The 27,232-nt window shown below is 40.8% G+C and overlaps 1 protein-coding gene across 1 annotated transcript in view; it reads left to right on the top strand.

The window, feature by feature from the left end:
* Nucleotides 1-11,089: 11,089 nt before the first annotated feature.
* VPS26C (VPS26 endosomal protein sorting factor C) overlaps nt 11,090-27,232 on the top strand; it is a 52,551-nt gene continuing 36,408 nt past the window's right edge. The window contains exon 1 of the mRNA XM_082458878.1: nt 11,090-11,813. Within this exon, the coding sequence (XP_082315004.1) occupies nt 11,757-11,813 (57 nt within the window). The 5' untranslated portion in view covers nt 11,090-11,756. The remainder of the gene's footprint in view (nt 11,814-27,232) is intronic.

The raw sequence follows: 27,232 nt of genomic DNA, 5'->3' as shown, positions 1-27,232 counted from the left end.
CTTGTGAAGTGCCTACTGAAATCTCTTGACCATTTATTAATAAGGTTGTTTGTTAGACAATATAAATCCTCCAACTTTGTTCTTCTTTTTCAAAACTATGTTGGCTATTTTGAGTTCTTTGCATTATCGTGTAATTTTTAAATTAGTTTGTCCATTTTTACCAAAAACGTTACTGAGGTTGCTAAATGGGATCGCACTGAGTGGAAGAATGGACATCTTAATAATATTGAGTCTTATACTCAATAAACATGGGATATTTCTCCATCAATTTAGGTCTTCTTTTATTTCTTTAAGCATAACCATGTTTTTAGTGGCTGATAATTTCTCACTGATTTGAAGGTATAGTTTACCAAACCATGACTGTTTTGTCAAGTAGGTTGTTTCCAATTTTTCATGAATAATAATTTGCTGTGAATACTGTGATGTTTAAGTTTTTTTTTTTTTTCCAAATTTAGGATTATATTGTTTAGATAGATTTACAACAGTCAAATTACTGGGTCAAAGAATATTAACATTTAAGAAACTTCAGTATATATTGCCAAATCTTTTTCTACCTTTGTCGTACCATTCACATTACTATTATAAATGAATGAAGATGTTTGTTTCACCTCTTATCTGCCAATATTGAGTATTTTTTGCTAAATTAGTCTCTGAAATGGAAGATTCTTACTAGCATTTCTTTGGGTTTTTTTTTTTCTTTTAAGTTAAACATTTTTGCATATGTCTGCTTACTACTTAATTTCCTCTTTTGCAAATGTTATTCATATCCGGCATTTTAAAGTTTTTCTTATAGATTTGACAGTCAAAATCTTAAGAATGATCCCCCAATGACCTTCACCCTTGTATAATTTCATCCCTTTTGAGTGTGGGTAGAAGCTGTGAATACGATGAAATATCTCTCCCAGGATTATACGGTTAACCTTAAAATAGGGAGATTGTCCAGGTGGGCCTAAATGAATATCACAAGCCCTTTAAAAGCAAAAAGTTTTCTCTGGCTAGTAGCAGAAACGGAGTTCAAAGAGATTCAAAGCATGAGAAGGATTCAATGCACTGTTACTGGCTTCCAGGATGGAGGGGTCCCCATGCAAGGACCGGAGAGAGATCGCCAAGATCTGAGATGGTCCCTGCTCATAGTCCTCCAACCACAAGGAACTGAATTCTGCCTGTAACCTGAACGAGCCTGGACATAGATGCTTCCAGAGCCTCAAGATAATAGCTCAGCCTAGCAGACACTTGAATTTCAACCTTGAGTGACTCTAAGCAGAGATCCAGTTGAGCCCACCAAAACTTAATGACTGACAGAACTGTGAGCTAGTAAATGGGTGTTGTTTCAAATCCCTAAATTTGTGGTAATCTGTTACACAGCTTTAGAAAACTAATACAATCTCTATAATCAAGATACGATCTTTGCCATAATATTTGTTACATATCTTTCCCAATATGTTCTTTCCTTTTTATTATGGGTTTTCTCCCTTCATGTATCTTTTTTCCCTTTGTGATATTTTCTTATCAGTCAACCTCTAGTTAGAAAATCTTTCCATATCTATTCTCACCATATCAAAGTTTAAAAAATTCAATTATATTTTCTAGCTCTTCTGTGTGGCTTAATTTTTTTTTAACCAAAATGTGGGGGGGGTTTTTATGTTGTTTTTTTGTTTTTTTTACTGAACTAAAACATTTACATGGTCCCAAAGTCAAAATTCTATGGCATTCTGTGGTACATTCAGAGAAGTTTACCTTCCCCCCCTGTCTCCCCAACACTGTTCTGTCTTTCCTCCTTATTGAAGTTAAACATGATTTGGTCGCCTATTACTGTATCACAAACCATCTCAAAACTTAGTGGCTTAAAATAATAGCATTTTATTATTTGTCACAGTTCTGTGGGCTGACAGGCTCAGCTGAGTGGTTCTTCTGCTGGTCTTACTTTGTGTCATTCATGTGACTGTAGTCAGATGGCAGTGGGGGTGGAACATTCAAGATGGCTTCATGCACCTGTGGAGCCCTTGGGGGAATGGCAGGAAGGCTGGTCTTAGAGCCTGGGGGCTCCTTGTAGCCCCTCAACATGGTCTCTTCACCAGGGCCTTGGGACTCCTTATATGGTTCTCAGAGCTCCCAAAGTGCAAAAGCAGAAGTTGCCAGGCCTTTCAAGGCTCAGGCCTGGAATTCTCACCTCATGCTATTGGTTAAAGTGAGTCACATGTGCGAATATCTGTAAAATATGGCCTAGGCCTCTCCTTCCCACTTGCTCATTCCTTGTTGGGACTTTTTCTGGCTATTCTTGCTTATTTATTATTACAAATAAACTTCATAATCAATTAGCCTGGCTCCAGGAATAAAGAGAAGATGGTATTGTTATTGGCATGCTTAAAGTTATAAATTAAGTAGGGGAGAATTAACACTTTGATGACATTGAACCTTCCTATCCATGAACATGATATGCTCTTCCTTCCATTCAAATCTGCTTTTAAGTCTTTTGCAAGACATTAATAGCTTTTCTCATACAGGTTTTTCACATTAAAAAAAAGTCCATGGGACTTCCCTTGTGGTGTAGAGGTTGAGAATCCACCTGCCGATGCAGGGGATACGGGTTCGAGCCCTCGTCTGGGAAGATCCCACATGCCGTGGAGCAACTAAGCCCGTGCACCACAACTACTGAGCCTGTGCTCTAGAGCCCACGAGCCACAACTACTGAGCCTGCTCACCACAACTACTGAAGCCCGCGCACCTAGAGCCCGTGCTCCACAACAAGAGAAGCCACCACAATGAGAAGCCCACGCACAGCAATGAAGACCCAACGCAGCCAAAAATAAAATAAAATAAACATTTAAAACAACTGTATAAAAAAAAAAGTCTATGCCTAACTTGTTTTATCATTTCCTTTTATTATTATTATTAATTTTTTGGCTGTACTGCACAGCTTGCAGGATCTTAGTTCCCTGACCAGGGATTGAACCTGGGCCCAGCAGTGAAAGAGCCAAGTCCTAACCACTGGACTGCCAGGGAATTCCCTGTTTTGTCATTTCCTGAACTCTTAATCCAACTAATTTTTGGCGGGAGGAGGGGATAGGAGAGCTTATGGTGAGATAGCAAAATCTAAATGAATTTTTCTTCTAACTATCAAGTCATTTAGTCTAATATCATTTGCTGAATAATCCTCTGTTTTCTACAGATTTGTGATAACTCGTTTATCATATATTAAAATCTTATAGACTAATATATTGGTGTCCTGAGCTATCCTGTCCAACTGATCTTATGCCAGAATGATGTGCTTTTAACTCTTATAGCTCTACTTTGTGCTAAGTAGGACTCTTTTCCCTGCAATTAACTTTTTTAAAAGATACATCATTTTTTAGCATTCATTATGTTTTCAGAAGAATTTTAACATACTTTCATTAAATTTCCTCATTAAAAATTATATTTAGGGGATTTAATGAAGCCTAAAAATTAATTTTATAAGACTGGGCATTTTAAAGTATTTAGATATTCTATTCAGAAATACTGTCCATCTCTCCATTTTTCATAATTCATATATCTTAATTCAGCCTTATAGCTTTATTCATGTAACTCAAGCATATGTTACATTCAAATTACTCCAAGTATTTTAGATTTTTATTGCTATTTAGAATACAATCCCCATTTTCATTTTATTTTCTAACTGGTTATTACTGTTAAATAGAAATGCCTATTGATTTTTGTATATGTAGCTGTTTTAAAATTTACAGGCACAACATATAAATGGCCAAAAAAGTAACAGTCTTCATTTCTCTATAAATTAACCCAGTTTAGCTCTCCAGCAATCATCTCTGCTGAGGGTGGGGGAAAAAAAATCAATCTTACTGTTCAGTTGGAACTCAACTGATAGTATATTACCTTCTCTTTTCACATCCCCATTCTCCTTCTTGGCTGGGATGGGAAAGTCGTGTGGCTCAAAAATGCCATGTACCACAAAAACAGAAATATAGATCAATGGAACAGGATAGAAAGTCCAGAGATAAACCCCTGCACCTATGGTCACCTAATCTATGACAAAGGAGGCAAGAATATACAATGGAGAAAAGACAGTCTCTTCAATAAGTGGTGCTGGGAAAACTGGACAGCTGCATGTAAAAGAATGAAATTAGAACACTCCCTCATGCCATATACAAAAATAAACTCAAAATGGACCTAAATGTAAGGCTGGATACTATAAAACTCTTAGAGGAAAACATAGGGGAGAACACTGTCTGACATAAATCACAGCAAGATCTTTTTTGATCCACCTCCTAGAGTAATGAAAATAAAAACAAAAATAAACAAATGGGACCTGATTAAACTTAAAAGTTTTTGCACAGCAAAGGAAACCATAAACAAAATGAAAAGACAACCCTCAGAATGGGAGAAAATATTTACAAATGAAGCAACTGACAAGGGATTAATCTCCAAAATATACAAAGAGCTCATGTAGCTCAATATCAAAAAACACAAACAATCCAATCAAGAAATGGACAGAATATCTAAATAGACATTTCTTCAAAGAAGATATACAGATGGCCAAAAAGCACATGAAAAGATGCTCAACATCACTAATTATTAGAGAAATGCAAATCAAAGCTACAATTAGATATCACCACACACTGGTCAGAATGGCCGTCATCAAAAAAATCTACAAACAATAAATGCTGGAGAGGGTGTGGAGAAAAGGGAACCCTCCTACACTGTTGGTAGGAATGTAAATTGATACAGCCACTATGGGGAACAGTATAGAGGTTCCTTAAAAAACTAAAAATAGAACTACCATATGATCCAGCAATCCCACTCCTGGTTATATATCCAGAGAAGACCATAATTTAAAAAGATAGATGCACCCCAATGTTCATTGCAGCACTATTTACAATAGCCAGGACATGGAAGCAACCTAAATATCCATCAACAGAGGAATGGATACAGAAGATGTGGTACATATATACAATGGAATGTTACTCAGCCATAAAAAAGAATAAAATAATGCCATTTGCAGCAACATGGATGGACCTAGAGATTGTCATACTGAGTGAAGTAAGTCAGACAGAGAAAGACAAATATACGATATCGCTTACATGTGGAATCTAAAAAAATGGTACAAATGAACTCATTTACAAAACAGAAATAGAGTCACAGATGTAGAAAACAAACTTATGGTTAAGGGTGGAAGGGGAGGAGGGATAAATTGGGAGACTGGACTTGACATGTGCACACTACTGTATATAAAATAGATAACTAATAAGGACCTACTATATAGCACAGGGAACTCTTCTCATTACTCTGTAATGACCTATACAGGAAAAGAATCTAAAAAAGAGTGGATATATGTATATGTATATCTGATTCACTTTGCTGTACACCTGAAACTAACACAACACTGTAAATCAATTACATTCCAATAAAAATTTAAAAAAAAAAAAAAAAGAAAAGAAAATGCCATGTGTCTTGGCCAGCGACCCAGCTGCAGTAATTTGCAGTCCATTTCAGCAAAGGCAACACCACGCTAGAGGGCTTCTAGAGTAAGCTTGAGCTCTCTCCACCCAGCCCACAACGCACTCTGGCTGGATCTGCTCATCTGCTGCTCCTTCATGCTCACTCAGCCTCTCTGAGTTTTCCATCATTTTCTGCAGCCCTGTCCATCCCCATCTCCAAGTGGGCTGTTGACTTCAGAGGACAGATAGCCAGACCTCACCCCAGGGTCTTTTTTGCTCCATTCTCTGTTCATACCCCTTCCTCTAGACCAGACACATTTCATATCTTTGGAAAAGTGCTCTTTATCACACATTTTTTGATTCAGGGTATAAATTTGATGTGAGGAATGTTGGAGGGCCCTACTAGGAATTACAGGGCATAAAAAATACTTCAGCTAATTGTTTAAAAATATTATCCCACTGCATATATTTATCTTGTCTTCTACTATGGAATTCAAAGATACATACAGAGCAGAGAGATGGTATAATAAAGCTCCATGTTCCCATCACCCAGCTTCAGTAATTACCAACATCTGTTTCAACAATCATCCTGCCCAGTCACAACTCCTCCCTTCTTCCTGCTGCTCCCCCTCGTCCTGGAGTTATTTTATAGCAAATCCCTGATTTCATATCATTTTACTCCGGCCAAATTTTCAAACAATTTTTTTTTGTGGGGGGGGGGCTGCATTGGGTCTTCGTTGCTGCATTAAAGAATTTTTAAAATAAATTTTCAAACTCTTTTTCTAATAATTTTTCTTCCTTTGGCTGTATCCCATAGGTTTTGATATGAAGCATTCTTACCTTGTTTTTTTTTAGCTGGTTATTGTATTTTTATTTACTCCTTGACCTAATGTATTTGGGAAAGTATGTCTTAATCTCCAAGTGATCAAAGTTTTGGTGGTTAAAGTTTCTGTACTATACCTAGTTAATTGAATTTGAGAGTGTCTTTGTGGCCTAGTGTACAATCAATGCTTATAAATGCATCATGGACACTCGAAAAAGTGAATTCCCTGTAATTCCATCTTATTTGCTAATTGCTCCTCTTAGTTATTTTGTTGAAATCCTCTATGTCTTTGTTTTTTATCTACTTGATCTCTGATACACTGTGTTGTGTTAAAATCTTTTACTTACTGTACCTATTTATCTTTATATGCCTGAATATTTTTGTTGTATATATTTTGTTACTATATGTTACAGGTTGAATTGTGTCCCCACCAAATTCATATGTTGAAGATCTAACCCCCAGCACCTCAGAATGTGACAGAATTTGGAAATAGGGTCTTTACAGAGTTAATGGAGTTACAATGAGGTCATTAGTGTAGGCCCTAATACAATAAGACTGGTGTCTCTACAAAAAGGAAGAATTTGGAGACATATACACATACAAGGGAGAACGCCCTGTGAAAGTCAAGAGACAGAAAAAGAAGACAATGTGAAGGGACACAGGGAGAAGACAGCGGTCTGCAAGCCAAGGAGAGAGGCCTGGAACTGATCCTTCCCTCATGGCCCTAGGAAGGAGCCGATCCTGCCAACACCTTGTTTTAAGACTTCCAGCCTCCAGAACCTAACGTGAAAGAACAATTTCTGTTGTTTTAAGCCACCCAATTTGTAGTACTGTATTTTGTTACAGCTGCACTAGTAAACTAATACACTATAAAATTCTGCCATAGTTTTAATAGTCTTCACTATCAATTGATAAACGACCCCCTAGTCCTTTCTTTAAAATCACCTTTGACTGTAACATTGTACCCCTGCTTGCTCTTCACATTTGATTGGCAGTCCTTTGCTCAGTCTTTTCATTAAGATCCTGTGCCTCTCTGCTATAACCCCAGGCCTTTGTTGAGCACACATTTGTGGCACGGTGATTGGTGATTGCATATGTGAGCTCTGGAATCAAACTGGGTGGCTGCCACTTGGTCGCTACATGGTCTTCCAGTGCCTCAGTTTTTCCCTTTTACGAAGTGAGTAAACAGTACTTGTACTTGTATCGTAAGACTGTTATGAAGATGGAATAAATCAAAACATTTAAAGTGCTTAGAACAGTGCCTGGCCCACAATAAGTACTTGATAGATATATGAGCTGTTATGAATCCTATTAACTTCCCTCTAACGAAGGTATTGTGAGATCACTTTACAGATGAAGAAAACTGAGGCTCAGAGAAGTTAAGTCAGGAAGCTAGCGTGACAGGATTGTTGCAGGAAGCAGGCTCAGGATGGAGATTAATGTTCAGGAAGCATATTAGGGGGTGAGCAACAGGTGTGGAGGGATAGGGTGAAGAACCAGGGTTGGGTTGGGCAGAGGGAGAAGTTGAACTGTCATGCAGTTACAACAAAGGCTCCCCATCCAATGGGAACTAAGTGGTTTAAAATATGTCCACAAATTTTTTGATGCCCCCTTCTAAGGGTAGAGCCAGATTCCCCTTCCTTCAAGTATGGGTTGGATTTAGTGACTCTCTTCTAATGAACAGAAGAAAAGTGAATGTGAGAAGTCAGGCCACACAAGGCACTGTAGCTCCCTGTTTGCTCTCCCTGTGGGATTGCCTGTTCTGGGAGAAGTTAGCTGCCATGCTGTGAGGACTCTCAAGCAGCCTGTGGACTGTCATACAGAGTGAAGTAAGTCAGAAAGAGAAAAACAAATATCGTATATTAACGCATATATGTGGAATCTAGAAAATGGTATAGATGATCTTATTTGCAAAACAGAAGTAGAGATACAGACGTAGAGAACAAATATATGGACACCAAGGGGGGAAGAGGGGGGAGGTGGGATGAATTGGGAGATTAGGATTGACATATATACACCATTGATACTATGTATAAAATAGATAACTAATGAGAGCCTGCTGTATAGCACAGGAAACTACTCAGTGCTCTGTGGTGACCTAAATGGGAAGGAAATCCAAAAAAGAGGAGATATATGTATATGTATAGCTGATTTACTTTGCTGTACAGTAGAAACTAACACAACATTATAAAGCAACTATACTCCAATAAAAATTGATTTAAAAAAAAAAGCAGCCTTTGGAGAGTCCCACATGATGAGGAACTGAGGCCTCCAGCCAACAGTCACGGGAGGGAGCCATCTGGGATCTCCCAGCCTTAGTCAAGGCTTTGGATGACTGTGGCCCTAACATCTTGACTGCAACTACCTGAGACCTTGAGCCAGAACGACACAGTGAAGCTGCTCCTAAGGTCTTACCCACTTTATTAACTGTTGGGGTAACTTGTTATGCACAGTAGATACTAATATAGGGAGCTTTGGAGCTGGAACTGTCCCAAACTGTGGTGAGGGAAAGAGGTCTTCATATCCTAAACTGACTAGTCTGTCCCCGCCCCCTCTCCCCCCCGGCCCCCCCCCCCCCAAGGGACCATGCCTTTGGGCAAAGCAGTTTTCTTAGCTGAGGGCAAATTTTGAAGAGTGACTTAACTGAGAACTGCTGAGAGCAATACTCTGAGTAGGTCAGGGAACATGTCCTTCAGTCCTGAAAGAAGGTCTGAACAGAGCATCACAGCATCCACTAAAAGATGTTTAGTGGGGCCTCTCCTCTTGTCCCAGAACAAGCACTAAGCTCAAGGCTGAAAACAATATAGTATCCCATCTTCTAACAAAGATGCCACAATTGGAGACAGACACTTTCCCCACGGATTAATAAAAGCTGCAGATCTAGCCCTGCTTCCACGGAATACTTTCTCAATCCTCTCCCTCTCAGTCTATATCGGAAGGCAGGCGAAGGAATGAAAGGAGGTAGTTGGCTTTGGGGAGTGCTTCTGGTGGGAAGTGATGTAGTGGGGAAGCTGTACGATAATCTCTCCGCTATTCTAGGGCCTACTGGAAGGAGAGACTGGTGTTCCATTTCCTACCTGCAAACCTGTCTAGTCAGCATTCTTGCTGATTTACTCCTGTCTGTGTTTCAGGAGGGAGCAAGAAGATGGAAGAGAGATGGCAGAGTGGAGAGCAGAGGCCGCGGGCAGCCTCCAGTCTGGCCCTTTTGTGCGGCAAGGGTGCGTGTTTCTCAAGAGTCAGGTGGACTCTGTGGAAGATAATTCGTCTCCAGCTTTCTTGCTGGACCCTCACCCAGAAGACGTGGTATACTGCTGGGTGCTGTCAGTGGGGTGATGGAAAAGATCAAGCTGAAGGTAGATCTTCCATGAAAACATATGGAGAGGACAAGGCCCATCAGGTCTTCCCATATGTACCCCATGAAAGGAGTTTCAAACAAGAGCCAGTTATCCAGAGAAGCAGGGATCAACTAAGAGAGAACTCTAGCAGTGGCCAGTTAAGAGAAACTTGCCTCAACACAGAAGAAGCCAGGCCTTCAAGAGGATGTTGAGGAAGTGTCTGAGAGCCAGAACCATGACTTGTACCTTAGCACCCTAAGAATCTAGGACCCCACTCAAGCCATGAGATCAACACTCTGACAGGGTCTGAGTTTTAGTAACTGAATTGACCAGAACAGTATCACCTAAGGTGTGGTGAAGGGATAGAAAAGATTCAAAAGAGCAGCGATTGGAGAAAAATGGACTGTTCTTATGTTTGGAAGCCATCACACGGAGAGGGTCAACAAACTGTTTACACTTATAACTGCCGGAACTAAAGCTCTTTGCAGTGCACCAGCATTCCAGAAAGATTGTGTGCAACCTACATAGATGAGTGAAATACAGCACACTTGTCCTCAACGAACAAGAAATGTTCTGTTACAAAATAAGTATAAAGCAGGTTTGCTGAAGCAAACAAGTCTGGAATGTGGTTCCTTGTAAGGTGTTTCTTTTCCTGTCTCCCTGCTTTGTCTACTGAGATTGACATTTTACCATTTGGAAATGATGGGTGAGTCTGGTGGAGAGGGATCCACGTCTTGAATTGCAAATAAGACTAGACAGTGATTATTAAGTCCCTAATGAACTGTTTTAGAATTGCTGAGTTTGAGCTGTCAGGAAGGTATCCAAGACCGAGACGAAGCCCCGAGGGCACAGAGGAACTGAAAACTGAATATTGGGAAACACCAATGTATCAACCTTCAAAAGCAATTGTAGCTATAGCACCATCACTGTTGTCCTGTAAAGTACCTTACATTCCCAAGAGAGGCACTCGTGATACTAATTCAGGATACCGTTTTACGGAAAAATTCTCATGTAATCCTAAAAGTAACGCACTTAAAAAAACAAATATCAGAATCAAAGAATTTTAAATAAACAAAAAGCACTGTATTAAGTCAGCTACCAAAACAATGAAAATTTACCTCTCTGCTTATTAGAAAAGTTCTTGTTTAAAACATTGACAAGGGATTTTATTTCAATCAACGTAGCATGTTGCCTAGCACCGTACTGCTGCCCTGTCTGGAGGCAATCCTCCCACAAAGCAATGTACTCCTTGTGTCTAGTCAGCTCTTGCTGGGAATAAAAGGAACACTAGGTAGGACCGTTTCTGCTTTGAGGTTTTCATTTCCATGCACTGCCGGGACCCAGGGCCTGCGAGCCGCGCCTCCCCACATTCTGCGCACGAATATGAATATTCAACACCCCATTCCAGGGCGCGCGCCGGGGGAGTACCCACAAGCCCCCGCGGCCCTGCGAGGCTGGGCGAGGTCACCCGCGCTCCCCGAGACCTTGGCCCCCGGCCCGGCGGCGGGGGCGGGGCGGCCGAGCCGCCCGCCAATCCACGCTTTTGCAGGCAGGGAGCGCGGGGCCGCGGAACGGGCAAGGAGAACTGCCTAGCCGAGGACGGACACAAGGCCTCCGTCTTCAGAGCCCCCGAAAGAAAGCGAGGGAGGACGAGAGACGACGAGAGGAAGGGATTGGAAGGGAAGGCAGCCCCCAGTTATCACCGCCTTAAAGCCAACTCAACAGCGCAACGCCTCTTTGCACCGCACAGCCTGACGGGAGCCTCAGCCTCTAGGTACGGGCTGCGCCCGCAACGCGTCCCTGACACCGCCCCCTGCCGCGGGGCACGCTGGGAGAGCCGAGTTTCCCCCTCCCTCTAGTAAATGGGCGAGCAGAAGGGTATTTCCGGTGTTAACGACTATCTTTACGGAAGGGGTGGGGTTAATCCTGTCCCGCCCTTCCTGGCCGGCGGGGCGAAGACTGACATTCTTCGGCAAGCGCTAAGGCCCGCCCCTGCACCGGAAGGAGGAAGGCGGGGGAGTCGAACAGGCGTCAGGCGCGGGGTCACGTGTCGCAACTGCTGGTGGAGAGAAGAAAAGGGCGGGACCCCGGACGGAGGGGGGTGGTGCCCTCCTTTCCCTTGGGTCACGCGCGGCAGGAAGTGGTTCCCGAAACGGAGTATTCGAGATGGGGACCGCTCTGGACATTAAGGTTAAAAGAGCGAACAAGGTTTATCACGCCGGGGTAAGTAGGGGTGGGTGTGCCTGCAGGTTCTGTTGTCTCCCAGGTCCCGCATACTTCTGGGTTTTCCTGGGCGGGGCAGGGCGCACCTCCAGGTAAGTCCCGGTCAGGTGCGGACCAACCAGGTGCATCCCTGCCAGGTGCGTCTCGCTTTAGCGGCTGGCTGCTCTGAGAGCGGCCCCCGCCGGCGTCGCCGCCGCGGTTGGGGAGGCATGCAGGGCCGAGAGGCTGGCCCCAGGGCTGCAGCGCTAACCGTCGGGCCCCTTGAACATCCAGCTCGGCCTTGGGCCCCCGGGCTTGAGTTGTCGCCATGTGCACTGAGGGCGGAGGAGCTTGATGACCAAACGCCCCGTTCCTCATTTCTAAGTTCAGTGCAAAGGTCTAAGGCCAGAAAGGCAGAATTAACCTTGGAAGCAGAAATACGCACTTTAGGCCGTGCTCAGCTTTAACACCATACAAAAGTTATTCATTTCTCTGGTTTTGTTGTTTTCATAAGGTACAGAAGGAATAGCATATTAAAATGCAAGTCCAAAATAATGTTAACTATGCCGTTAACAAGTTTTGTGCCACTGGCTACTTAACCTCTTAGGGCGTCAGTTTCCTTATTTGCCAAATGAGGATGCAAGGTTCCTTTACCTCTAACTCGGGGAATCTCAACCCTTGCTGTACATCAGAATCCATCACTCAGGGGAATTTAAAAATACGCTAATTGGGGTCTCACACCCAGAGACACCAGTGATTCTGATGTGCAGCCAGGGTTGAAATCACAGCCAGCTCTCACACTCTGTGGAATAAAATTGAGAGTAGTGGTTGGTCACGTGAATGCAGGGAGCTCTCAAAAGGGACGCTAAAGCCTTTCGGTGCAAGATATTTGTGGAAACCTAATACTTACACAGATTCAATTGGTCATCTCCAGATTATTAATTACAGAGGGGAAAAGTTACCTTTATAGTGGAGGAATCTGATAGTCACCATCCTAACCAAGACCAACAATGAATACCACCTTTCCATCACTGTCACCACTAATGAAATTGACATGTTCTGGCATAATAATAGAGGGTTCTGCCATGAAAAACTGAGAAGGATACAACTCACCTATGTAGCCTTCCTGCCAAAAATGCTTAACTTCCCTTAGTTCATAAGGAAACAGGCATATTCATATTGAGAAACATTCTGTACAGTAATTGGCCTGGATTCTTCAAATATGTCAGTGTCATTAAAAAGAATTTTTTTAGATTCAAGAGATGAATTTGAAAACCAAATACAGTACCTAATTTTTGATAAATTTGAATATGGGCTGTATGTTAAATATGAGTTTTGTTTTGGTGTTAGTTTTCCCCAGTGTGATATTCATATTTTGGTTATGTGGGAGAATACTCCACATGCTGAAGTGCTTAGGAGTGAAGTGTCACAATAACTAAATTTTAAGTGGTCCAGCCATATTGTGTGTGTGTGCACATGTGAGGAGAAAGAAAGCAAATGTGCCAAAATATTAATAATTGGTGACTCTAGTTGAAAGTTATATGGGTCTACTTTGTATTCTTTATTGAGATCTAATACCATAAAATTCACCCTTTTCAAGTGTACAATTCAGTGGTTTTAATATATTCAGGGTTGTGCAACCATCACCACCATCTAATTTTAGAACATTTTTATCACCCCCAAAAGAAACCCTGTACCCATGAGTAGTCATTCCTCATTCCCTCTCCCTCTTAGCCCCTGGCAATCACAGATCTACTTTCTGTCTCAGTGGATTTGCCTAATTAGGACCTTTCGTGTATATGGGATCATACAGTGTGTGGCCTTTTGTGATTGGCTTCTTTCACTTAGCATAATGTGTTCAATGTTCATGCATGTTGCAGCATGTATCAGTTCCTCATTTGTTTTAATGGCTAAATAGTATTCTGTTGTATGGATATGTCACATTTTATGTGTCCATTCATCTGTTGATGGACATTTGGGTTGTTTTCACTTTTTGACTGTTATGAATAATGCTACTATGAGCATTCTAGTACAAGTTTTTGTGTGAACATATGTTTGCGTTTCTCTTGGATATATACCTAGGAGTGGATTTGCTGGGTGATATGGTAACTTTATGTATAGTTTTTTGAAGACCTACCAAACTGTTTTCCAAAGCACCTGCACAACTTCACACTCCACTAGTGGTGTGTGACAGTTCCAATTTTTCCTCTACTTTGTATTCTCATAACTTTTTTGTAGCTTGGAAAATATCAAAATAAGAATTGAGGGAGGCAGTGACAGGCGATATGTACACTTAACTTTAATACTTATTATTTTCATTCAGAAGTTAGCAGATTCCATTCAAAGATGTTATAGCAGCTGAGATGCTGGAATGTTTTCTGTGGTTTAATATATGGTACCAGTAATGAAAAGTACATTCGAAACAGTTGAAGAGATGGAATCATCCATTTGACCCAGCTGGAAGTCTTAACGCAGCCAGGACCACTCCTTGTGGGTGGCAGGGTGGAAGGGGGTATTAGCTCTGCCCATCCGGCCCACATCCCTTCATGCCAGGATTAGGAACAGAATCTTCACCTGTTGGCTTATGACAGTATTTCCCAGTCTTCACTTTTACACTTAATGTATTTTACACTAAATGCATTTTAAAAGGAGACCTCATATGGCTATTGTGAAAGAAAACCCTGTGTAACTTCTCCTAAATAGAGGGTTGCTGTGTACAGTTGACCCTTGAACAACGCAAGGATCAGAGGTGCCAACCCCATGTGCAGTCGAAAATCTATGTTCCACTTTTGACTCCCCCCAAACTTGACTACCAATAGACTACTGTTGACCAGAAGCCTTACCAATAACATACACTGTTAACACATACTTTGTGTGTTATATGTATTATATACTGTATGCTTACAATAAAGTAAGCTAGAGAAAAGGAAATGTTATTTAGAAAATTGTAAGGAAGAAAAAATACATTTACAGAGTATTGTACTGTATTTATCAATACCATAGTTTGTCTCTTTACAAGGTGACTCATCTGTCAGTACCTACATCAATATTGTCTTATATGATGCAAAACACTGTAGATGCTATATGTATTACTAACACTAGACATCAAAAATCAAGAGATAATATGAAAAATAAATTCACATTTATTTACAGGTGTAGCAGTTCATGCCCTGATAATGAATGAGCGGCAGTATGTTTGCTTGGTGGTAGCCTAGCCTATACACCGATGAATGCATCATTAAAAAATTGTTATCACATACAATATTACAGTCATATTCACAATACAGTATTGGAAACATTGTTACATTAAAAAAACTTATCTGTTATGATAGGCTGATACACAGTTTCTTCAGTTACACAGAGGCATACTGTATGGAAATGTAATTGCTTGAAAGCAAAGTTGTGAAACAGTAAGAAAACTTACACATTAATTTTATATTAAGTATCACTCACTCACCTTATGCCTTTGGAAAGATAGACTAGTATCTGCATATATTTTATGCATTCGTGACATACCTAACTTTTTCTTAATTTTTTCCATGTTTCTAGGCTATATGGTTTTTCTTGTGAGTTTTTTTCAAATCGTCACAAATCTCAAAAACTTTTTCCAATATATTTATTGAAAAAAATCCACCGTGGGCCCACACAGTGTAAACACATGTTGTCCAAGGGTCAACTGTATATTTTCTAAAGCCAAAAAAAGTCATTAAATGAATAAATCTAATCACTGGACAAAAATATACACCTGGAAACACGTGCCGTGACTCATGTGTTGGGTGGACTCCGTCATCTGTGGTTAAGGATGGGCAGAGGAGGCAACCAGCTCTGTCGGCTGCTCCCGGAGCCCCAGAGGGAAGGACCCTCCGAGGTCTCAGTGCCCGCAGACAGCGCGTGTCTCAAGCCCAGCTTGCACCATGGTTGTACAAGGGGGGTCCTGTCTTTCTCACCCTCTCCACTCTCAGCTGGCGGCAGGTGGGACTAATAAATACAAGTTTTCAGTTTTCTCAGTACATCTCAACAGCATTGGTAAAGATTCGGTTGCTATAGCCCGGACTCATCCATGGGCCTGCCAGAGCGCAGCACCTGTAATTGTCCTGGTTTGCTCGAGGTGGCTGCCACCTGTGTTCTCAGGTTTTAAGTGCTTGTCATTCAAGTGAAACATGTTTGTCCATGTACCGACAGTCTTATGTTCCACCTGAGGGACTCGGGAAACACTGGTGTAGGGCTTTGTGAGCCTGGCAGCATCCCTCCCATTTTACTAACGAGGAAACTGAGGCCTAGACAAGTTAAGGAACTTGCCCCAGATCACCCAGCCTGGATTCCAACGCAGCTCATCAGATTGCAAAGCGTGTCCAGCCAACACTCTTATTACACCTCCGCCCTAGAGCGCCCATTTTTGTGCGAAATGGAGGAGCTTTTTATGTAGGAATAGTAGTTATTAGTTTCCTAGGAGTGCTATGAATAGCATTGTAATATTTCAGTTAAAAAGCTGCTGTGACGAGACTCCTCGGAACGTGTGCAGCCAAGTCTGTTCCTGTGCTTTTCAGTATCTTAGTTGTTGTGGAAGCATTTGAAAATGGTTTTGATTCTGTGGACACCAGAGAACCTAAGTTATTCTTTTTTTTTTTTTTAATTTATTTGTTTATAGCTGTGTTGGGTCTTCGTTTCTGTGCGAGGGCTCTCTCCAGTTGCGGCAAGCGGGGGCCACTCTTCATCGCGGTGCGCGGGCCTCTCACTATCGCGGCCTCTCCTGTTGCGGAGCACAGGCTCCAGACGCGCAGGCTCAGTAGTTGTGGCTCACGGGCCTAGTTGCTCCGCGGCACGTGGGATCCTCCCAGACCAGGGCTCGAACCCGTGTCCCCTGCATTGGCAGGCGGACTCTCAACCACTGCGCCACCAGGGAAGCCCCCTAAGTTATTCTTGGGTTTAAAATTGTCATTTGCGTTTTTTCCTAGAAAAAGATGCTCATTCAAAGTGGTGGTGTTTTTTTAAAAAAATCACAGTTGAATAATTTTTAAAAATATAAACATAACATTTTACAGAAGGCTGGAAAGTGAAAAGTCAAGTTCTTCCTTTTTCTGACCCCTTTTTCTGTCCCTGGACGTATCTGCTGACAGTTTATGTACTATTCCAGACATTTCCTGTGAGTAATAGTTGCACGTGTACGCTGACACGTACGCAGACATACACAAAACTTGTTCTTTTTGCTGAACGGTATATCCTTACCTTGGATACCTTTCCATATCACCACATCTTCATCAACTCATTCTTTTCAGACTGTTATTTAATCAAAACAGATTTATTCAGCCAGTGTCTGAATCTCCTTACAGTTCTGGAGAGAAGTAGGTAAAGAGAAAACAAAAGGTGCTAACGTACTTGTGCTCGAGTGGGTGCATCTCTGGTGTGTGAGGGAGCTCAGAGTAAGGTGTAGTCGTTTGGGGGTGGGGGAGGGCCCTTCTGGAACTTCATTGAGGAAGTGAGGCTCCAGCCTACTTTTGAAAGCTGTGTGCGGGGCCGGGGCCTCCCTCCCCACCTGGCACTGTTTGTTTCCATCGGAAGGAACAGACAGTGCGAGCAAAGTGAGCAGGAGCTGGTAGACGTTTGTGGCGCAGTCTGAGTCCAGGAAATGGCTTCTTTCACTCTATTTCCCCGCCTTTCACTGCGGCTCATGCTCATCTCATTTGACAGTGATTTGTTTTTAATGTTTTTTTTTTTTTACATCTTTATTGGCGTATAATTGCTTTACAGTGTTGTGTTAGTTTCTGCTTTATAACAAAGTGAATCAGCTATACATATACATATGTCCCCATATCTCCTCCCTCCCACCCTCCCTATCCCACCCCTCTAGGTGGTCACAAAGCACTGAGCTGATCTCCCTGTGCCATGCGGCTGCTTCCCACTAGCTAGCTATTTCACATTTGGTAGTGTATATATGTCCATGCCACTCTCTCATTTTGTCCCAACTTACCCTTGCCCCTCGCCGTATCCTCAAGTCAATTCTCTACGTCTGTGTCTTTATTCCTGTCCTGCCCCTAGGGTCTTCAGAACCATTTATTTTTAGATTCCATATATATGTGTTAGCATACGGTATTTATTTTTCTCTTCCTGACTTCACTCCGTATGACAGTCTCTAGGTCCATCCACCTCACTACAAATAACTCAATTTCATTTCTTTTCATGGCTGAGTAATATTCCATTGTATATATGTGCCACATCTTCTTTGTCCATTCATCTGTCGATGGACACTTAGGTTGCTTCCATGTCCTGGCTATTGTAAATAGAGCTGCAGTGAAAACTATGGTACACGACTCTTTTTTTAAAAAATATATATATATTTATTTATTTATCTTTGGCCGCATTGGGTCTTCATTGCCGCACGCGAGCTTCCTCTAGTTGCAGCGAGCGGGGGCTACTCTTCGTTATGGTGCGCAGGCTTCTCATTGTGGTGGCTTCCCTTTTTGCAGAGCATGGGCTCTAGGCGTGCAGGCTTCAGTAGTTGTGGCACATGGGCTCAGTCGTTGTGGCACACGGGCTCTAGAGAGCAGGCTTAGTAGTTGTGGCTCATGGGCTTAGTTGCTCCGCGGCATGTGGGATCTTCCCGGATCAGGGCTCGAACCCGTGTCCCCTACATTAGCAGGCAGTTTCTTAACCACTCTGCCACCAGGGAAGTCCTACATGACTCTTTTTGAATTATGGATTTCTCAGGGTATATGCCCAGTAGTGGGATTGCTGGGTTGTATGGTAGTTCTATTTTTAGTTTTTTAAGAAATCTCCATACTGTTTTCCATAGTGGCTGTATCAATTTACATTCCCACCAACAGTGCGAGAGGGTTCCCTTTTCTCCACACCCTCTCCAGCATTTATTGTTTGTAGATTTTTTGATGATGGCCATTCTAACTGGTGTGAGGTGATACCTCATTGTAGTTTTGATTTGCATTTCTCTAATGATTAGTGATGTTGAGCATCCTTTCATGTGTTTGTTGGCCATCTGTATATCTTCTTTGGAGAAATGTCTATTTAGGTGTTCTGCCCATTTTTGGATTGGGTTGTTTGTTTTTTAGATATTGAGCTGCATGAGCTGCTTGTATATTTTGGAGCTTAATCCTTTGTCAGTTGCTTCATTTGCAAATATTTTCTCCCATTCTGAGGGTTGTCTTTTCGTCTTTTTTATAGTTTCCTTTGCTATGCAAAAGCTTTTAAGTTTCATTAGGTCCCATTTGTTTGTTTTTATTTCCATTTCTCTAGGAGCTGGGTCAAAAAGGATCTTGCTGTGATTTATGTCATAGAGTGTTCTGCCTATGTTTTCCTCTCAGAGTTTTATAGTGTCTGGCCTTACATTTAGGTCTTCAATCCATTTTGAGTTTATTTTTGTGTATGGTGTTAGGGAGTGTTCTAATTTCATTCTTTTACATGTAGCTGTCCAGTTTTCCCAGCACCACTTATTGAAGAGGCTGTCTTTTCTCCATTGTATACTCTTGCCTCCTTTATCAAAGATAAGATGACCATCTGTGCGTGGGTTTATCTCTGGGCTTTCTATCCTGTCCCGTTGATCTATATTTATGGTTTTGTGCCAGTACCATACTGTCTTGATTACTGTAGCTTTGTGGTATAGTCTGAAGTACAGGAGCCTGATTCCTCCAGTTCCGTTTTTCTTTCTCAAGATTGTTTTGGCTATTCGGGGTCTTTTGTGTTTCCATACAAATTGTGAAATTTTTTCTTGTAGTTCTGTGAAAAATGTCATTGGTAATTTGATAGGGATTGCATTGAATCTGTAGATTGCTTTTGGTAGTATAGTCATTTTCACAATATTGATTCTTCCAATCTAAGAACATGGTATATCTCTCCATTTGGTTGTGCCATCTTTAATTCCTTTCATCAGTGTCTTAGTTCAGCAATAGTTTTCTGCATACAGGTCTTTTGTCTCCCTAGGTAGGTTTATTCCTAGGTATTTTATTCGTTTTGTTGCAGTGGTGAATGGGAGTGTTTCCTTAATTTCTCTTTCAGATTTTTCATCAGGAATGAAGAATGAAAAATCTCTTGCATATATAGGAATGCAAGAGATTTCTGTGCATTCATTTTGTATCCTGCTACTCTACCAGATTCATTGATTAGCTCTAGTAGTTTTCTGGTAGCATCTTTAGGATTCTCTATATATAGTATCATGTCATCTGCAAACAGTGACAGTTTTACTTCTTTTCTGATTTGGATTCCTTTTATTTCTTTTTCTTCTCTGATTGCTGTGGCTAAAACTTCCAAACCTATGTTGAATAATAGTGGGGAGAGTGGGCAACCTTGCCTTGTTCCTGATCTTAGAGGGAGTGGTTTCAGTTTTTCACCATTGAGAATAATGTTGGCTGTGGGTTTGTCATATATGGCTTTTATTATGTTGAGATGGGTTCCCTCTATGCCTAGTTTCTGGAGAGTTTTTATCATAAATGGGTGTTGAATTTTGTCACAAACTTTTCTGCATCTATTGAGATTATCCTATGGTTTTTATGCTTCAACTTGCTAATATGGTGTATCACATTGATTTGCATATATTGAAGAATCCTTGCATTCCTAGGATAAACCCCACTTTATTATAGTGTATGATCCTTTTAATGTGCTGTTGGATTCTGTTTGCTAGTATTTTGTTAAGGATTTTTGCATCTATGTTCATCAGAGATATTGGCCTGTAGTTTTCTGTTTTTGTGACTACTTTGTCTGGTTTTGGTATCAGGGTGATGGTCCCTCATAGAATGAGTTTGGGAGTGTTTCTCCCTCTGCTATATTTTGGAAGAGTTTGAGAAGGATAGGTGTTAGCTCTTCTCTAAATGTTTGATAGAATTCGCCTGTGAAGCCATCTGGTCCTGGGCTTTTGTTTGTTGGAAGATTTTTCATTACAGTTTCAATTTCATGGCTTGTGATTAGTCCATTTATATTTTCTATTTCTTCCTGGTTCAGTCTCAGAAGGTTCTGCTTTTCTAAGAATTTGTCCATTTCTTCCAGGTTGTCCATTTTATTGGTATATAGTTGCTTGTAGTGATTTTTCATGATCCTTTGTATTTCTGCAGTGTCAGTTGTAACTTCTCCTTTTTCATTTCTAAGTCTGTTGATTTGAGTCTTCTCCCTTTTTTCGTGGTGAGTCTGGCTAATGGTTTATCAATTTTGTTTATCTTCTCAAAGAACCAGCTTTTAGTTTTATTGATCTTTGTTATTGTTTCCTTCATTTCTTTTTCATTTATTTCTGATCTGATCTTTATGATTTCTTTCCTTCTGCTAACTTTGGGGTTTTTTTAATTCTTCTTTCTCGAATTGCTTTAGGTGTAAGGTTAGGTTGTTTATTTGAGATTTTTCTCGTTTCTTGAGGTAGGATTGTATTGCTGTAAACTTCCCTCTTAGAACTGCTTTTGCTGCATCCCACAGGTTTTGGGTCGTCGTGTTTTCATTGTCATTTGTTTCTAGGTATTTTTTGATTTCCTCTTTGATTTCTTCAGTGATCTCTTGGTTATTTAGTAGCATATTGTTTAGCCAACATGTGTTTGTATTTTTTACAGATTTTTTCCTGTAATTGATATCTAGTCTCAGCGTCGTGGTCGGAAAAGATACTTGATATGATTTCAATTTTCTTAAATTTACCAAGGCTTGATTTGTGACCCAGGATATGATCTACCTTGGAGAATGTTCCATGAACACTTGAAAAGAAAGTGTATTCTGTTGCTTTTGGATGGAATGTCCTATAAATATCAATTAAGTCCATCTTGTGTAATGTATCATTTAAAGCTTGTGTTTCCTTATTTATTTTCATTTTGGATGATCTGTCCATTGGTGAAAGTGGGGTGTTAAAGTCCCCTACTATGATTGTGTTACTGTCGATTTCCCCTTTTATGGCTGTTAGCATTTACCTTATGTATTGAGGTGCTCCTATGTTGGGTGCATAAGTATCTACAATTGTTATATCTTCCTCTTGGATTGATCCCTTGATCATGATGTAGCATCCTTCTTTGTCTCTTGTAGTAGTCTTTATTTTAAAGTCTATTTTGTCTGATGTGAGAATTGCTACTCCAGCTTTCTTTTGATTTCCATTTGCATGGAATATCTTTTTCCATCCCCTCACTTTCAGTCTGTACGTGTTTGCTAGGTCTGAAGTGGGTCTCTTGTAGACAGCATATGTACAGGTCTTGTTTTTGTATCCATTCCGTCAGGCTATGTCTTTTGGTTGGAGCATTTAATCCATTTACCTTTAAGTTAATTATTGATATGTATGTTCCTATTACCATTTTCTTAATTGTTTTGTGTTTGTTTTTGTAGGTCTTTTCCTTCTCTTGTGTTTCCTGCCTAGAGAAGTTCCTTTAGCGTTTGTTGTAAAGCTAATTTGGTGGTGCTGAATTCTCTTACCTTTGCTTATCTTTAAAGGTTTTAATTTCTCCATTGAATCTGAATGAGATCCTTGCTGGGTAGAGTAATCTTGGTTGTAGGTTTTTCCCTTTCATCACTTTAAATATGTCTTGCCACTCCCGTCTTGCTTGCAGAGTTTCTGCTGAAAACTCAGCTGTTAACCTTATGGGGATTCCCTTGTTTGTTATTTGTTGCTTTTTCCTCGCTGCTTTTAATATTTTTCTTTGTATTTAATTTTTGCTAGTTTGATTAATTTGTGCCTCGGCGTGTTTCTCTTTGGGTTTATCCTGTATGGTACTCTCTGTGCTTCCTGGACTTGATTGACTATTTCCTTTCCCATGTTAGGGAAGTTTTCGACTATCATCTCTTCAAATATTTTCTCAGACCTTTTTTTTTTCTTCTTTTTCTGGGACCCCTATAATTCGAATGTTGGTGTGTTTAATTTTGTCCCAGAGGTCTCTGAGACTGTCCTCAATTCTTTTCATTCTTTTTTCTTTATTTTGCTTCCTGGCAGTTATTTCCACCATTTTATCTTCAGCTCACTTATCCGTTTTTCTGCCTCAGTTATTCTGTTATTGATTCCTTCTAGAATATTTTTAATTTCAGTAGTTGTGTTGTTCATCACTGTTTGTTTGTGCTTTCTTTCTTCTAGATCTTTGTTAAATGTTTTTTGTATTTTCTCCATTCTGTTTCCGAGATTTTGGATTATCTTTACTATCATTACTCTGAGTTCTTTTTCAGGTAGGTTGCCTATTTCATCTTCATTTATTTGGTCTTGAAGGTTTTTACCTTGCTCCTTCTTCTGTAACGTATTTTTGTCGTTTCTTTTTTTTTTTGATGGGTGGTGCTGTATTCTTGTCTTACTGGTTTGGCCTGAGACGTCCAGCACTGGAGTTTGCAGGCAGTTAGATAGAGCTGGGTCTTGGTGCTGAGATGAGCACTTCCAGGAGGCCTCACTCCAATTGATATTCTCTGGGGTCTGAGGTTTGCTGTTAGTCCAGTGGTTTGGACTCAGAGCTCCCACCACAGGAGCTCAGGCCTGACCTCAGGCCTGGGAACCAAGATCCTGCAAGCTTTGTGGCGTGGTTAAAAAAAAAAAAAAAGGAAGAAAGAAAGGAAAAAAGGAGCAGTACGATATCAAAGAATAAAGAACAAAATAAAATTAGAAAGATAAAAAATATATTAGGAAAAATAAAACTATAGTTGAAACAATTGCAACAAGGTAAAATAAAACCCCAGCAGAAAAAAGAAAAAAAGGTGGGGGGGGAACAAGCCAAAAGGAGAGATAGATCACTAACAAAGTATAAAGAATAAAATAAAATTAGAAAAATAAAAGACTTATTAGAGAGAATAAAAATATAAAAGAATCAACAACAATGAATCAACAAGGTAAAATAGAACCCTGATCTAAAAGAGGAAAAAAGAAAAGAAAAGAAAAAAGCCTTGGTTATGGGGGCAGAGTTTAGGCGGGGGTGGGGGGATCGGGGGGTGGAACTTAGGCAGGGGCGGGGTTTAAGGTGGGACGGGGCCTAGGCAGGTGGGGGTTGACGTTCGAGCGTGGGGCAGGGCCTCTGCTTAGGGCCTGCGTGGAAGGGAGAGGCAGCCTGTGGGAAGCAGGGCTTCTGGAGTGTGGGCTTCCAGAGTTTGGAGGTGGGGCCCTGGTGGGGGTGTGTGGGTGGGGTTTAGGCCCCGCACATTAGCGGGGGTCTCCGCGTGTAGGGGTGGGGCCCCGGGTAGGGGTGCAGGGGTGGAGCTCGGGTTCTGCCTGGCAGGAGGGAGGCTCCCAGGGCAGAGGCTTAGGCCCAGGAGCCCAAGAGGCTCCCCGGTGCCTAAGTGGATGGGGAAAGCACTGGCCACGTTCCCTTCTGTTCCTTCACGCCCCTCCCCCACTTGACAGTGTGTTTTTGTTTTTTTTTTAATCAGTCATCAATTTTATACACATCATTGTATACATGTCACTCCCAATCTCCCAATTCAGCACACCACCATCCCCACCCCACCGTGGTTTTCCCCCCTTGGTGTCCATACGTTTGTCCTCTACATCTGTGTCTCAACTTCTGCCCTGCAAACCGGTTCATCTGTACCATTTTTCTAGGTTCCACATACATGCGTTAATATACGATATTTGTTTTTCTCTTTCTGGCTTACTTCATTCTGTATGACAGTCTCTAGATCCATCCACGTCTAAACAAATGACCCAATTTCGTTCCTTTTTATGGCTGAGTAATATTCCATTGTATATATGTACCACATCTGCTTTATCCATTTGTCTGTCGATGGGCATTTAGGTTGCTTCCATGACCTGGCTATTGTAAATAGTGCTGCAGTGAACATTGGGGTGCATGTGTCTTTTTGAATTATGGTTTTCTCTGGGTATATGCCCAGTAGTGGGATTGCTGGATCATATGGTAATTCTATTTTTAGTTTTTTAAGGAACCCCCATATTGTTCTCCATAGTGGCTGTATCAGTTTACATTCCCACCAACAGTGCAAGAGGGTTCCCTTTTCTCCACACCCTCTCCAGCATTTGTTGTTTGTAGATTTTCTGATGATGCCCATTCTGACTGGTGTGAGGTGATACCTCATTGTAGTTTTGATTTGCATTTCTCTAATAATTAGTGATGTTGAGCATCTTTTCATGTGTTTGTTGGCCATCTGTATATCTTCTTTGGAGAAAAGTCTATTTAGGTCTTCTGCCCATTTTTGGATTGGGTTGTTTGTTTCTTTAATATTGAGCTGCATGAGCTGTTTATGTATTTTGGAGATTAATCCTTTGTCCGTTGATTCGTTTGCAAATATTCTCTCCCATTCTGAGGGTTGTCTTTTCGTCTTGTTTATGGTTTCCTTTGCTGTGCAAAAGCTTTGAAGTTTCATTAGGTCCCATTTGTTTATTTTTGTTTCTATTTCCATTACTCTAGGAGGTGGATCAAAAAAGATCTTGCTGTGATTTATGTCAAAGAGTGTTCTTCCTGTGTTTTCCTGCAAGAGTTTTATAGTGTCCTGTCTTACATTTAGGTCTCGAATCCATTTTGAGTTTATTTTTGTGTATGGTGTTAGAGAGTATTCTAATTTCATCCTTTTACATGTAGCTGTCCAGTTTTCCCAGCACCACTTATTGAAGAGGCTGTCTTTTCTCCATTGTATATCTTTGCCTCCTTTGTCATAGATTAGTTGACCATAGGTGCGTGGGTTTATCTCTGGGCTTTCTATCTTGTTCCATTGATCTATGTTTCTGTTTTTGTGCCAGTACCATATTGTCTTGATTACTGTAGCTTTGTAGTATAGTCTGAAGTCAGGGAGTCTGATTCCTCCAGCTCCGTTTTTTTCCCTCAAGACTGCTTTGGCTATTCGGGGTCTTTTGTGTCTCCATACAAATTTTAAGAGGATTTGTTCTAGTTCCGTAAAAAATGCCATTGGTAATTTGATGGGGATTGCATTGAGTCTATAGGTTGCTTTGGGTAGTATAGTCATTTTCACAATATTGATTCTTCCAATCCAAGAACATGGTATATCTCTCCATCTGTTGGTATCATCTTTAATTTCTTTCATCAGTGTCTTATAGTTTTCTGCATACAGGTCTTTTGTCTCCCTAGGTAGGTTTATTCCTAGGTATTTTATTCTTTTTGTTGCAGTGGTAAATGGGAGTGTTTTCATAATTTCTCTTTCATATTTTTCATCGTTAGTGTATAGGAATGCAAGAGATTTCTGTGCATTAATTTTGTATCCTGAAACTTTACCAAATTCATTGATCAGCTCTGGTAGTTTTCTGGTGGCAGTTTTAGGATTCTCTATGTATAGTATCATGTCGTCTGCAAACAGTGACAGTTTTACTTCTTCATTTTCAATTTGTATTCGTTTTATTTCTTTTTCTTCTCTGATTGCCGAGGCTAGAACTTCCAAAACTATGTTGAATAATAGTGGTGAGAGTGGACATCCTTGTCTCGTTCCTGATCTTAGAGGAAATTCTTTCAGTTTTTCACCGTTGACAATGATGTTTGCTGCGGGTTTGTCGTATATGGCCTTTATTATGTTGAGGTAGGTTCCCTCTACGCCCACTTTCTGGAGAGTTTTTATCATAAATGGGTGTTGAATTTTGTCGAAAGCTTTTTCTGCGTCTATTGAGATGATCATATGGTTTTTATTCTTCAATTTGTTACTGTGGTGTATCACATTGATTGATTTGCATATATTGAAGAATCCTTGCATCCCTGGGATAAATCCCACTTGATCGTGGTGTATGATCCTTTTAATGTGTTGTTGGATTCTGTTTGCTAGTATTTTGTTGAGGATTTTTGCATCTATATTCATCAGTGATATTGGTCTGTAATTTTCTTTTTGTGATTTTTTTTTTTAAGTGACTTTGCTATATTCTCTTCCCAGAATATTTATTTTCTTTGCCTTAGGTTTATTCTGCTCTTCTCCTGTGTTTTTTGTTTGTTTGTTTTCAGTTTTTTTGTTTGTTTTTTTGTTTTGGCCAAGCCTTGCAGCATGCAGGGTCTTAGTTCCCTGACTAGGGATTGAACGCATGCCCCTTGCAGTGGAAACGCAGAGTCGTAACCACTGGACCACCAGGGAAGTCCCTGTTTTCGTTTTTTAGCTTCATAAATTGGCTGTTTAGCTTACTAAATGGTAGCTATCTTTTTAAAATGCAGACACTTTTCTCTAAGTACAACTTTAGTTGCATCCTGTAAGTTTTTGTTTTTAATAGGTTGGTGAATTATTATAAAGCAGACACCCTTGAAATCCCACCCAGGTTCTACAGGAAAGGAGCAGGGGACCAGGAGAGAGGGAGAGATTGGAAGAAGTCGAATCACTGCCTGGATGCTGGCAGAAGGTGCTGTTCCAAAAGATGGTGCCGCGGCTTCATGGTTTAGCAGCCTCACGTTCTGTGGGAATGTGGGAAGACCCCAAAAAAAAGCTCCACTGCCCTGTCCCTCTTATTTGATTCATAGTATTTTTATGATTGTTAACTTAAATTTCTTCTAGTTTCCATTATGATCTTTTTCTTTGACATACGTGTTGCTTAGAAGTGTGTGTTCTAATTTCTGTTATAAAAACTCTCA

Source organism: Balaenoptera physalus (genome assembly GCF_965194825.1).
Source record: "Balaenoptera physalus genome assembly, chromosome: 4".
Classification (NCBI taxonomy): domain Eukaryota; kingdom Metazoa; phylum Chordata; class Mammalia; order Artiodactyla; family Balaenopteridae; genus Balaenoptera; species Balaenoptera physalus.
This window is presented reverse-complemented; position numbering and strand designations above follow the sequence as displayed.